Genomic DNA, 14,037 nt, shown 5'->3' with positions numbered 1-14,037 from the left:
ATGCAGGGATTAGTGCGTGTGCATGCATCTCATTGTAGCGCAGCCTGTGCTTAGTATGTGGTTCACATGCTGCTGACGGTCTGTAGGAGGTCAACCATCGTCGACCAACATTTCTCTCGAGCACCCTCCTTTCCCCTTAACCAGCTTTAGGGGATCAAAGAAGAGATTGCTTATAGTTGGTGCATTTTGAGGCTGGAGGGTATTAGTGGGGGTGGTTTGGCATTCTGGCATGATGCATATAGCCAATCTACCAACAAAAGGGGGGGGGGGGGGCACGTATGTTTGGTGTTTGCTTGTCAGTTTGCATCCGAACATTTTATTTTCCACAGTTAGTTCTTTCCAACATTGACACCCACCACCACACGCAGCCTCTCCTCTCCTGACTGAGAGGTGAGGTGCTGTGGACGATGAAGGGAGTAAAGGAGTACATGTAAAAAAACAGACTCTGAAAAAAGGGTTACGACCCGTGAGATCAGGAATGACGCATCTCTGTCTGTCTGTGCATGCAGGCCTCCGTCAGAGCCCTTCTCTGTGTGTGTGTGTGTGTGTGTGTGTGTGTGTGTAGTTATTTTGCTTGCACAGTTGTAAGAAGGATTACAGTTGTTTGTTCTGCCACTTCTTCACTCTGCTCTGCCGGTTTTTGGCACCCGCCACCAAACCGCAGTTTGATGTTTTGCCACCAAAAGGTTGCGACTTATTTTAGAAATGCACTGGCAGCGTGTCCCCCCGTATCCACTGAGCTATCTTAATTCCCAACTCTGTACGTCAGTGTGAATCCAGCCGATGTGAGTGCATGCCTCTGCATGTGTACAGTGAGCATCATATTACAGAATCAAGCTGTGTGTGTGTGTGTGTGTGTGTGGTTGTAGTACTCGGACATAATGCAGACCTCACACAGCGCTTTGTCCTTCGTAATCTCATAAGCCGGCAAGCCTCTAATTTGATATTACAATCATGGTGAGAAGTTTAACTCGGCCTTGGCATCCTTTCATATTCCTGTGGAACGGCCTTTGAGTCCGAGACGGAGATGGAGGCCAGCGAGTCGCAGCTGGAGCGGCTGCAGTAGCGGCCTCCTTGTTGGTGTGAGGGACCGAGCAAGTCGGGCACAACTGAAGAGCGCTATTTACCCAAATGTAAATGCCCCTGAGAAACAACCCACATTTTGACCATGTTTACCATAATTAAATTCGATACATTTTGTAAATCACAAATTTGCCTCGGAGGACTTTACAATCTGTACACATCGGACATCGTCTGTCCCAAAAGCCTCGCATTAATACAGCAGAAACACAGAAAGTACTGCATTAACCTCATGGGAGTGGAACATGGCTTTATAAAGTACAGCAGAGACTTGATATGTGCCTTATTTTATTATTGATATATGCCACTTCTTATTGTATTGGTCTTTCGCTTTATATACTTTATTGCTTATTGTGCAGCTGGTGTGTGCACATGTGTAATTAAATATAATGAAGTTAAATGTACTGTTTCAAGAGCTGCACAGCAAATGTTAAGTTATCACCGATCCACCTTATTGAATACTGGATCACTAGATGGCTGCCACCTCGTGGAATCAAAGCAGAGCTGCAGGTCTACGACGAATCCTGTTGGTCTCATGTCCCGAGTGAGGAGGGAGATGATGGCACTGTGGCACATTCCTGAGGCTGATTTAAATCTGCTCTACATAAACAACACTGTCACACATTCAGCGCTCACCTTCACTCACCATACATCCCTCATGTCATTAACACACACACACACACAGTACTGATTTAAGGAATGTGGGCTACTTTATATCATCTGTTTAATGTGTCATGTGTTGTCATTTTACTAATTGTCATAGTAATTAAGCTGAGACTGATCAAAACTTATAGTTATAGTATACTTCAGGGAATTTTCATGTGTTTCAGGTGTAACTCACTTTAGTGTGTGTGTGTGTGTGTGTGTGGGCGGGGGGGGGGGGGCGGGAGGGGTGCAAAGGGGAATAGAGGGCGTGTCACATTCTGTGTGCTTGCTTGATGACTTAGAGCCAGATGGTGACATCACCTCTGCATCTGAGTGGCCGTGAGGATGAGACAACTGATGGCTGAACGAGTCCATGAGGAATGACTGGGCTGTGGAGCCGGCGACCTCCCTCAGCTTTTCCTCCGACAACATGTGAAAGCACATAAAAGATCAAAGGTACTCAAGGGGCGGTGGACATTTGGGAGGCTTCCCGGAGCTGCAACAAGCTGTGATGTACGTGAGGCGCTGCAGCAGAATGTGTGACCAGAGTGTTTGAGATGTCACCGCACCGGCCTTTCTTTGGCCACGAAGAACTTGCACGTTTGATTTAGAAGCTTGATTAGATTGTTAAATACAATATAGTGAAAGAACCAACAATGATCTGAAACATCTGCTAATAGTGCCGGAACTTTGGAGTGATCAATACAATACAGCCAAATAAAAGGAGCGCAGTTGAAAAGTTCCATAAGAACAGATTATTGTTGAGTACGTTACACAGACAAGGAGTTTGGCTCGGTCGATGGGGCGTAAAAATAAACAATACAATACTAGAAGACATAATAAACAAATGGAAAATATGATCATGTACCGTAATACCGTAATATGTGAAACAAACAAATAACAGTACATTACAACATGTATATATATATATATATAAATAAATAAGGGTAATGTGTATATTAATTGAGAAAAGATGTGCCAGGGTGTGTAACAGTAAGAAGTTGTCCTGGGTGTCAGAGTCTGAGTCTTTAAGCATCTTTATGCTGTTATATAGTTTTCCAACCAAAGATTAGAAAACTATAATCTATGTAAAAAGAGATGCATTCATCTGTGTTATTGACTGTTCTGACTGTCATTCAGACAACGAGATCAAATGTATACAATGTTTGTTTCATTAGTTTTCATTGCTTATGATCCGACAGATGTTCTGAGAAATACTAGACACACAAATATGAACGCACAGCGAAGCTCTTACACAGTAAATCAGATTACAAACACAATACGGCTGTTCTTGTTCTGAATGGAGACGTAACCCAACACAGTATCTTTATAAACACAACAGTTCACAATACCACATCCTCTTCAGATAAGTCTGCTGCCTGTCTTTGATTAAAGCCAGACATTTAATAATGATGTCCACGCATTGTTGTGGTTTTCTCTTTCCTTGATCTTCATTGCTCTTCCCTCTGCTCAACTCTCTTCTGTCCTCTAGTAATACAGAAGTTCCTAATTAAAAGCAGAGGAGAGTGATGGTTAATGAGAGGGAGGGAGCAGAGAAGTATCCAAAGTCAAAAGCAACAGGCCCACGGCTGAAAAGGTGGATGAACTCACAAAGGACAAAGAAAAACAAATGAGCAGAGAGAACAACAAATATGTTAGAAAAGCAAAAGCTAAATAGGGTCTGGAGAGAGAGAATGAGAGGGGTCCTGCTGCTACTGAGGGTATGACAAGCAGATGCTAAGGGTTTGTTTATAGTCAGCGGAGGAGGGGGAGATATCATTTCTGAAGGATTAAGGGCAGGAAATAAAAGGCAGCCTCAAAAAAAGAAGAAAATGCAACGGTTTGGCCAGACCCTGGGGAGGGAGTGGAAGCTGAGAGAGGGAATTAATGAAGGAGGGAGGAATAGGCAGAGGGAGGAGGAGGAGGGGGAGGTTAGGCCTTTTATGCTGCAGTGGTAGAAGAGAGGATAGACGCCACTTTGACGACAGAGAGGGAACTGGTCTTGTATTGGTATTTATTTTATACTGTAACATATCGCACCTGTCCATCCTGGAGAGGGATCCTCCTCTGTTCTCTCCTGAAGGTTTCTTCCCTTTTTCCCCCCTGAAGGGTTATTTGGAGTTTCTCCTGATCCGATGTGAGGTTCTGGGGCAGGGATGTCCATGTGAACAGATTGTAAAGCACTCCGAGACAAATGTGTAATTTGTGAAATTGGGCTTTACAAATAAACTGAATTGAATTGAATGAAGTATTAGTCACTGACAGACATCTGCTGCCTCTGTGACTTCACCAGCCAGGCAGTCGCTCCTCTGTTGGTGCTGTTGTAGAATATTGTACAAGGACTTTGTGTTGTGTGTGTGTGTGTGTGTGTGTGTGTGTGTGGTTGTTAAACAGTCGATCAGAGGCTTCAGTCTGCTGCTCCGGTGCCGTAAGGTTTTGCAAGCAAACATGATTTTTAGGTTTAAAATGACACATACTGTATGTGCTTTAAAGATTTAGATTAAAGTTGTGTGTCGGAATACAACTAATGACTTAATGTTATTATTTATTGATCTGCTGATTATCTTGTCCATTAACTGAATAAGTAAAGTCAGGAATTTGTAAAGACAAAATGCTTTTATACCTTTCTAAACCCCAAGTTGATGTTTTTTAAGTACCTTGTTTTATCAATTCAAATCCCCCAAATGATTATTATATTTAATATAGTATATTCAAAACTATGGTTTCAGTGACATCAATCTGAAATCTCCAAAAGTCAAACTTCTCCACTGTGGTGAATGTTAAGGTTAAGGTAGGGATATGAGAAGAGATGCAGCAGTGCATAAGGGCAGAAGTGTGCATGTTGGGTGTGTGTGTGTGCATGTGTGTGTGTGTGTGTGTGTGTGTGTGTATGTGTGATTTTGGGGGGGGTTACATCACAGGAAACACGCTGTCCTTTCCACAGTTGAATGTGACCCTTTGGCCCTGGATCAAATGCTCCTCTGGGCTGAATACCATGAAGCCTCTGTCCTCGGCACCGCGCTCTGCACGGACCGTCTGACTGACCGCAGGAGGGAACGGAGGGGGGAGGACAGAAAGATAGGGTGAGGGAGCAGAGCAAGGAAACATCCTGCAGGAAGAGGCAGGAAAAGGGGTACTTTGGACACCAAGCGGGAGAAGAAGGGAAGAGACAACACATTGGAGTAATATGACGATGTGAACACTCAACTGACAGCACAAGCACAAAGGACTGTTCTCTGACACCAACACATCTTGTTCACCTCAAGATGGGAAACCAGAGACGGTCACTCGCCGGGGCTCTCTCCTCCCGGTTGGCTGACGACTGGCAAGCAATTGAATCGGGAGAAAGTTGTTCCTATTTTTAGCGCCACGCTCGATAGAGGGATGGAAAAGCAAATGGACAGTAGCTGCATGCGCAAAGACAGCGTCTGTGTGTGTGTGTGTGTGTGACAGTGAGAGTGAGAGAGGGATTAAAAGGAAGGGAAGAAGGAGGAGTGACTTATTTGTGAAGTTCTGCAACTTTGGAGCCCTGACTCAGTGCTGCCTGAGGAGGATGTGTGTGTGGACTGCAGGGCAAAGCTGAGGGCGAGCCTCACTCTGCTCGTCTCCAGCGTGTGCTCTCTGCACCCTGAGGTGCTACATGGAAGCCGCTCAGCCTTCTTGTGGGAGCTGAAGCTAAAGAAGGAGCTCACTGGACGATTGCCCCGTCATGGAATGTGGCAGATTAGTGTACAGGATCTTTGGAAGTTTTTTCTTCCCCCTCATGTTTGGAGCTGCGGGTCTGGATCTGAGGAGCGCCTGCGCTACTTAGAATTCCCTCAGAGACTGGGACCGTCCAACTGGGAGGACTGTGGCTCGGGTAATGGTTTAAGAGACGAGCATGCCACCTCCGGCTATTTAAACGCACACACACTTTTTGCACCTCTACTCATCCAGACGAAGGAATTCAGGATGCGGCGTTTTGAAAAGCTGAAAAAGTCGTTTCCCTTCCTGGCGCACTTTCACGTATATCGAGTAAGTCTGATGGGTCCACTCAGGGATTTTATTCTTTGGAAATACCACATGGATATTAGTAACTCTAGTCAGGATCATGTAGTCCACCCAGATGTTTAAATGTCGTGTATGTGTGTGAGTGTGTGTGCGTGTGCGAGTGCACTCTCCAGCTGGACTGAGGCTGTCCTCTGGGAGGGTTGTTGTTATTGCAGAAGGATGTTAGAGCAGATCTGATACAGGACATGGCTTTGGCCAGGAGATGCGTGTGTGTGTGTGTGCGTGTGCGGGTGTGTGTGCGTGCATTTCTCCACTAGCATGAGGAATGATTTCAGGCCAGAGGCATTTCTCAACAGGGACATCATTTACTTTTCATTTGAAACTGGAAAGCAAACTGTTCTCTGTTCTTTATTTTGTAACATTTCATGTTAAAGTTACACTTTTTACTGGACTTCTGGCTCTGGTTGAAGTCGTGGCATTACTCCTGCTCACCTCACATCTTGGTCCCATTAGAGGAGAAGTCAAGATAAGCACTTCAAGATGTTTGACATCTGCCAACATGACAGAGGAAAGAAGACCAGTCCAGATCACCTGTTCCGAGTCTAGTGTACAACCTAATATCCTGTTTATGGGTTTTGAAAATTGGTTAGCAAGTTGACAGAGAAATATGATTTGAGGGCGTAAGCACCTTGATTTTGACCCCTCATGCCTCAAATATGACACTGTCATGGAGAGACGCCCAAGAGGAAGCTGACTTGCGTCTTTGGCACCGTCGGGTGAAGTAACACCTGGGCGTTGACTGCCAGGGTCGATCAGACCTGCTGCTGCATTGTGGAGGATAGAGCGGGTAATAGTTCACCGTATACTCCCCACACATGAAGAGGTTGTGCTTTTTACAAAAATGTTTCTTCCATGGATACCAACGGAAACGTTGGTTTGTTTAAATGTTCTCAGGGAAAAATGTTGCTTTAAACTCTCACCGGCGTGATCAGTGGATCCAATACACACGCTCCATGTTGGAAGAGCACTGGGCAAAGCTCAGCAGCGTAGTGGACCAGCCAAGCGGGGCAGGGGGTCAGGCATGATGCGAGAGACGGATTCAAATGACTGCAGTTAATCCTCAAGCCACAGGCACTGCAGGCATTCAGTGCAGCCCGCATCTCTATAAAGTGATTCTGGCAGGTTCTAATGATGTATTGGGTTAAGTTATTAACAGACTTGTCGTAGCTGCTTTACATAAGTCAGAGGACTTCTGCTCAGCGAACGTCGCATCCTGTTTTCTGTTGACCTGTTGAAGGGGGCAGAGCCTCCATCTGAGAGCCGACGCTGCATGTTTGGACATTGATAAAGAGATATCAGCTGGCCCACTTTGATGTGAATTGCAATACATTTGTATCTGGATACAGACATTTGGCATGATCATTGGCATAACCATTGGGGATTGGGCCCTCCCAGTCGACTGGTCTTAGTCAGACCTCACATCGAAAATTCATGGAAATACAGAACCAGTCACTTCTCATTCAAAAGACACCAGTAAATACATATTTTCAGTGTTTTGGGGAATGGTCACATCATTCACATTTTTATGGCCCAATTTAGGTACGTACTGGTGTGAGGAAAAGAAGACATTCATCACATGTGAGGAAGTGCCCGAGCCCATTAACAAGTTCAGATGACAGAAGGGAAGCTGTGACCTCTGACACTTTCCTCTAGACCTTGTAACCTTGGCTCAGCGAGTACAGGAAGTTCCTCATTCACAGAGTCTAATTACTACTCAGTGGAGTGGCCCCGACGACCCAGAGCGTCCACCAGAAAGCTCTCCCTGTCAATCTCTGCAGATTAGGACTGTTTGTCGTTCTTTGTCTTGATTAGGTCAGTCCCCTTGCCCATTGACACTGGGAATGACTCTGTGGGCCAGTGTGTCATGCAGCAGTTTGGTGAGCTTGTGTTCATCTCCAAAGTTCTTCACGCCTTTACTCTGTATCTAATTCCATCACCTTGATTTATAGACCTATGAAGAAGCAAAACATGATTTAAGATTAGTTTGAGCTTATTTAGCTGATTAGTCAGGCAGTGACTGATGAAGTTATAAACTGTGGTGTTGTCTTTTTACATTGAAGATTGATGTTCTGACAGAGGGGCATAGCATAGTATATATATATATATATGTATATGTATGTATATATATATATATACATGTGTGTGTGTGTGCGTTGGAGTCTAAGTGTCTGAGCAAGTATGTCAGTGTGTTGTAAACAATTACTGGCGATCACACAATAGATTTGTGTTCCTCTGTATATTTTATAGAAAAGAAAGGTTTTATTGTTGCTCAGTGACTTTCTATCCGCTTGTATTTTGTAGCTTTGAGACCGAACATTGAGAAAACTATTGAATAATTATTGAACTCAGTTCCCTCTAATCTGTGTGTGTGTTTGGCAGAAACTGGGCAGCAGCATGCAGTGTGAGGAAGGTACAGAATGGCTGCTGGAGCTGCTGATGGAGGTGCAGTTGCAGCAGTACTTCCTGCGGATCCGAGATGACCTGAACGTCACACGGCTGTCACACTTTGACTACGTCAAGAACGAAGACCTGGAGAAGATCGGCATGGGGCGGCCTGGTGAGAAACTGTGTGTTTGCTTGTGCATGAGTCTTTGAACATTTGTGTTTAGTTTACCCAAAGGCCAAATTCTAGTTTAGTTTAGCTGGGATCCTATAATACTCTCGTTCACAGAACTGCATCAATGTGAGCAGAGGTAGCCGTCTGGTCCAGTTCTTGATCCAGCTGAAAAACTCCCATGTCGACTTAATACATCTGAGAATATTGTGATATTGTCCACAATTCAAGGCCTTATTCGACCATCATGTTTTATTTTTATTTAATTGCATAGCTTCCTAAATTATGACCGCCATTATCCTAGAATATTACTGTGTGTCATTTGGCTCACCCTCAGCATAGCTGGAGCAAATCCTCCATGACTAACGAGCCCAATATCATTTAAAAGTCACAATGGGTATTTAGGCACAATAGGAGGAACACTCGCACGCCGAGTCGTTTGTGTGTGTGTGTGTGTGTGTGTGAAGAGGATAGCAGCAGTAATGTTTTAAGTCCACTTCCTGAGGCTTTCAGGGTTCTCGGGTATCAAGTTGCTTAAATCTACGACACACCGACTTCTGCTGCTCGTTTATTCATTACATCTTTCACTTCATCTTGTTGCTTTATCTCCAATCTCTTCTAACATATAGTATGTGTGTATCCACCATCTTTTCTCTCCCCTCCCATCCTTTTTGTGGAGAAGAAGAAGAAGTTGCAGTCTTCATCTTTTTCTGACCATCACTGCATTTCTTTTATTCTTTTCATAAAGGACAGAGACGACTGTGGGAGGCTGTGAAAAGGAGGAAAGCCATGTGCAAGCGTAAATCCTGGATGAGCAAGGTGACAAACATAGACTCATTTATTACGGTGCATGGTGTGCTCTGCATTATTTCACCATGTTGGCGTCTGTCTGTCTGTCACAGGGAGGACACACTCACATTCGCATGAACAATACATGATAAATAAAGTGTGTTAGCTCAGCGGGAGCGGCATGGGAGTGAAGTGGAGGGACCGACCCACTGTCACACAACAACTTACAATCGGCATTTTATGTTGCACCAGTCAAATGTAAAACAGCGAAATGTCCTTTTTACTCCTAATGTATTTCTAAGAAAGATTTGTAAATTCACACAAGTGTAAAGGAAGCCTGGGCAGTCGTTGCCTGGACTCCTAAACAGCTTAAACTTCTACCTTCTCTTTCCAGAGTTGTTATTCATCTATTTTGAAGAAAATAAATAGATGATAGTGGTATATTAACACTACAATGACATGATCTGAAATCAATGTAAATTTGATACGTTCAATGTAAAATGTGTCAGTTTTTGGTCCATTGACGGTCGTTTGAATGTGTGTGTGTGTGTGTGTGTGTGTGTGTGTTTGCTGTTCTCAGTGGAAGGCGTGGTGCCCAGAGAACATGGTACTTGGCTTCTATAATTACACCTGTCTGTTTCCGCCTCTTGCACCATCCTCATCTAAAGTAATCTGCTTCTTCAGCGTCCTGTCAGTGTGTGAGCGCGCATGTGTGTGCGTGTGCGCGTGTGTGTGTGTGTGTCATGATGCCATGCTCTGAATCTTTTGAATGTTGAGCCTCCTATTTGAAACCCACTCAGCGATGTGGTGTTTTTAAAAAGGCTTGCAGCATTATGTCATGTCTGGTCCGGTGTGAATGTGAAACCGCATACGGCTTGCTACTGTTTATATCTGGCCAGTCAAATATGTTTGGCACTGGGGATTCATTGACACCTCGTTTTCACCGATGATACGATTTCTGAGTGCTGACCTTTTGATTATCAGTCAAATGAGTTTAGATTGGTCTCATTCACGAACTAGCATGAAACAACCCTGACCGATATTCATTGCTTTTTAATTAAGATTGCTCCGCCGTTGATCTGACATGCCTATTGTTACATGTTAATTGCGGTTTGATATTACTGTACAAATAAATAGGTCAATTATGTCCTTGTTTTCCTCCATGTATGACAGCAGTACTAGTTTCCGTGCCTTCCTATGTTGGTCTTAGTTAGGGCCCTTAAACAGAGGTTTCCCATAATGCCTCTGCACAGCACACACATGTCTGGGTTCAAATTTAGGGGGAAAATAAGGTCACACAAACACCAGTTCATTCAGGTCACTTCATCTAATAGTGTTTCTTCATGAGGACTCTCTAACAGCCAAGTTGTTCCTCCTGTGTTGTCAGCACTGAAGCCAGGAGGCAGGACATGTCTCTCTCCTATAATGATAAATGGTGCGTTTGTGTGAGTGTGTGTGTGTTTGTGGGTGTGTGTGCTGGTTGTGGTACATATGCATAGTTGCTTACTAACAGCATATAAAATAGAGGCAGGACTCTTCACTTGCCTCATGTTACAATTCACCTGTCTACAATGCACAACAATTCTAAATATATTATTACATTTCCTTTATTACCGGACTTTTTTATCATCTAATACAAGCAGTCAGATACTACTAAGCTCTCTTTTTAATGATAAAGTGTTTTAAAAAAAATCAGATAACCGTCTATTCTACAATGTGTGACCCACCTCTGTTCATAAACATTACAACAATAAAACATAAATCCTTCTACAGTGCATACAAAGTGTGCTGTAATCAGCGCGATACTAAATGACAGCAAAACGCAGTAAAAACTCAAACTGAGCTGAAACCAAACCAAACTCCTGGCTCTGTTTCTTCACAAAGTGAACAAGAGAAAGTAGAAACACAATCCACCATCGCTGCCCGATGACGCCTCATAGGTCCAGTGTTTCCGTTGTCCTGTGAGCGGCTGAGGGGAGAGCAGACCAGGGAGACAGATGGAAACGAGTGGGAAATAGAGTTTATAAAGATATGAGTCTCTGGTATCTTTCCTCCATCTCCATCCACAAGTCTCTTCAAAGCAAAGTGGGTGACTGATGAACGTGGAAGATAAAAAGATGGCCCTTTTGTGAGAGACATTTTGACTCCTCGGGCAGTGAGTCGTAGACAGTAGAGAGTTTTGTTCATCCCATGACATCATATTATTGTTTACAAGCAGTTCAATTCATCTAGTTGTTCTTGTCATTAAACTTACAATTTCTTGTCACTCTTAGAAAATGCATCTAAAAATGCAAACATGTGTAAAATAATAATAGACAAAGAACGAAAATAGATTGAAACCTATGGTCAATGTCAACTTTCATTTTCTTGACCATATCCCACCACCTGTGTCTCTCTCTCTCTCTTTGTTCATCAATGGACCGTTTAACAAATCTTTTCCAGCTGAAACACTTTTTTATGTGTTCTTTCTCTTCTTCCGTAGGTGTTTAGTGGTAAGCGCCCCGATGGAGGAGACTTCCCCCAGCAGAGCCAGCCGGCCTCCTCCTTTCGTAAGCTGTCTCCTACACCTCCACTGGGCTTGGGGGAGGGAGTCCTGGCCACACAGCCCGGTGGCGGTGCTCCTCTGGATGGGCAGCAGCAGGCACTGACCTGCCTCATCCCAGAGAAGGACCTGACGCTGTTTGAGAAGCTGGGGGACGGCACTTTTGGTGTCGTGAAGAGAGGAGAGTGGCTGACGCCCGCAGGGAAGGTGGTGAGGACACCCGTGCTTTAAATGTATTTAGTTCTCTTCACAGGATTAAACTCCTTTGTGTGATATAACTGTGGCATAGTCACACAACTATAGGTATTTTCTAAAATGCCTGTTTGCATTTTGTGCTGATGTGGATAGGAAGTCAAAGCAAATTCAAAACATCTGGGAACTTTTAGTGTACATTTTATTCGTAATGCTTCTGCTATAAAATGAGCACTTAAGTGTGAAGGAAAAAAAAGGCTGACTGGTCGGATTACATTTAAACTAAATCATTGTTTCCAGCTCAATGTAGCTGTGAAGTGTCTGAAGACAGATGTGCTCAACCAGCCCGAAGCTTTGGAGGACTTCATCTGTGAGGTCAACGCCATGCACTCCCTGGACCACCAGAACATCATTCGCCTCTACGGTGTGGTGCTCACACACCCAATGAAGATGGTAGTGGACACACAGAAACACACACACACACACACATACACACACAGATGAATATGTACACGCATATAAACACAATCACATATAAAGCTGTAGTCTGACTTGCACCCATATACACTGAACCCAAATGTCCCTCTCAGGCTCTCTTAGACCGGTTCTTTATCTTACAGCTTGTTTAAATCAGGTCAAGCTTCTTTTTTCCATTTTATTCTTTAACTGTGTTTAAAACAAACAGGTGAACAATTATTCAGACAAGGGTATAACAGGAAGGGAGCCAGGTTTCAGTTTTCCAGTTATTTTCGAGGACCTCTCTTTCCCTGATGTCACCCCATTGCCAGTCTGGAAAACAATATGATCATAATAATACATTAAAATAATAATAACAAATTCTGTTTGTCATTACATTATTTGAAATGTTTCTTCCTGCGATTCTCACTCCCTCCTTTCATCTCCAAATAAATGTGTAACCTCTTCAACACCATTTATTCCTCATCCCTTCTTTTCACCCTCTCTGTGTCTCCTCTCTCTTCCTGAAGGTGACCGAGCTGGCTCCTCTGGGTTCTCTGCTGGAGCGTCTGCGATGTGTTCGTCCACAGGGCCCGGTGCTGGTCCACACTCTGTGTCAGTATGCGGTACAGGTGGCTTGTGGCATGGCCTATCTGGAGCAGAGGAGGTTCATCCACAGGGACCTGGCCGCCAGGTAGGGGAGCAACACCTTTTTAATTGTTTGCCGGTTTTAGCAACTATAAAAGTGTAAACAAAATATTTTTAAAGAGGGTTAGAGGGTGTATTATTCACATTCTCTATGAAACCTAATATTCTAATGAGGTATTTTTTTTGGTATGGTGAATTATTTATATTGCTTCTCCCTCCAGAAATGTGCAGGCCATTAGGGAGTCTTGGCTCACAAGTACGAGTCACTGGTTGGGTGGTCCAAGTTCTTGGTCTTGCCCAAATAGTCACCTCACCTAACTGTTGAAACTCTGTAGATGCCTGAGAATACTCTTAATGGCTGGTAGGAATGAGTCATGTTCATAGGCTGTTATAATATGGCGATGACGACTCATGGCTTCTACAGTGTGCCAATCACAAAGAGGATTTCTCAAGCTGTGGTTTTAGACATTTTTAAAATTCAGTTATAACCTACCAGACAGTTATTTGTATTCATACTACATCTCAGATGTATTCAATACCTTCAATTAAAACCTGCAGTAGGTCCTGAGTTGTACTCCCGCGATGCACCACATGTTGTATACCTGTGGATTACATTGGATACGACTGGATCCCATTCTGAACGTTACTCAGGATCGACCATGAAATAAAACCTTTTGTTTGTTGTAGCGTGTACACAAAATAGTTAAATACTTCACCCTCTATCTTCAGGAACATCCTGCTGGCCTCAGCACACAGAGTGAAGATTGGAGATTTTGGCCTGATGAGGGCGCTGCCCAACAACCATGAGCACTATGTCATGCAGGAGCATCGAAAGGTCCCCTTCGCATGGTGGGTGCACTGAAAGCTCAAGAACCAAAGCTGTACTTGGATTCATGCATGGATATGAGTAGTTTGAGTGGTTAGGGTGGGAATATGATGTATTTTATTGCAGGAAGTTTCCACAAAGAACTCTAATCCGTCACAGCTGTGTTCCTGCCATGCTGATGAGACTTGCTGTGTTCATTTAAAAAAAAAGTTGGGTCAAATTCTGTGTATGGCAAAACAGTGAGCTAGTAATCAT

The 14,037-nt window shown here is 43.8% G+C and overlaps 1 protein-coding gene across 11 annotated transcripts in view; it reads left to right on the top strand.

Annotated features, from left to right (window-relative positions):
• tnk2b (tyrosine kinase, non-receptor, 2b) overlaps positions 1-14,037 on the top strand; it is a 45,184-nt gene that overhangs the window by 20,669 nt on the left and 10,478 nt on the right. For 7 of the 11 annotated variants that reach the window (XR_008832493.1, XM_056420254.1, XM_056420247.1 and 4 more), the window contains exons 1-7: positions 5,323-5,739; positions 8,155-8,332; positions 9,078-9,148; positions 11,601-11,870; positions 12,153-12,305; positions 12,839-13,002; positions 13,686-13,805. Coding sequence is in view for 10 of the 11 variants with exons in the window: in XM_056420254.1 (XP_056276229.1) it covers positions 5,440-5,739; positions 8,155-8,332; positions 9,078-9,148; positions 11,601-11,870; positions 12,153-12,305; positions 12,839-13,002; positions 13,686-13,805 (1,256 nt within the window). In the remaining variant the exon portion in view is untranslated. Of the gene's footprint in view, positions 1-5,322; positions 5,740-8,154; positions 8,333-9,077; positions 9,149-11,600; positions 11,871-12,152; positions 12,306-12,838; positions 13,003-13,685; positions 13,806-14,037 lie in introns of those variants that run through there. The other 4 variants (XM_056420251.1, XM_056420250.1, XM_056420248.1 and 1 more) reach the window with 1 other exon arrangement.

Source organism: Pseudoliparis swirei, chromosome 8 (genome assembly GCF_029220125.1).
Source record: "Pseudoliparis swirei isolate HS2019 ecotype Mariana Trench chromosome 8, NWPU_hadal_v1, whole genome shotgun sequence".
NCBI lineage: Eukaryota > Metazoa > Chordata > Actinopteri > Perciformes > Liparidae > Pseudoliparis > Pseudoliparis swirei.
This window is presented reverse-complemented; position numbering and strand designations above follow the sequence as displayed.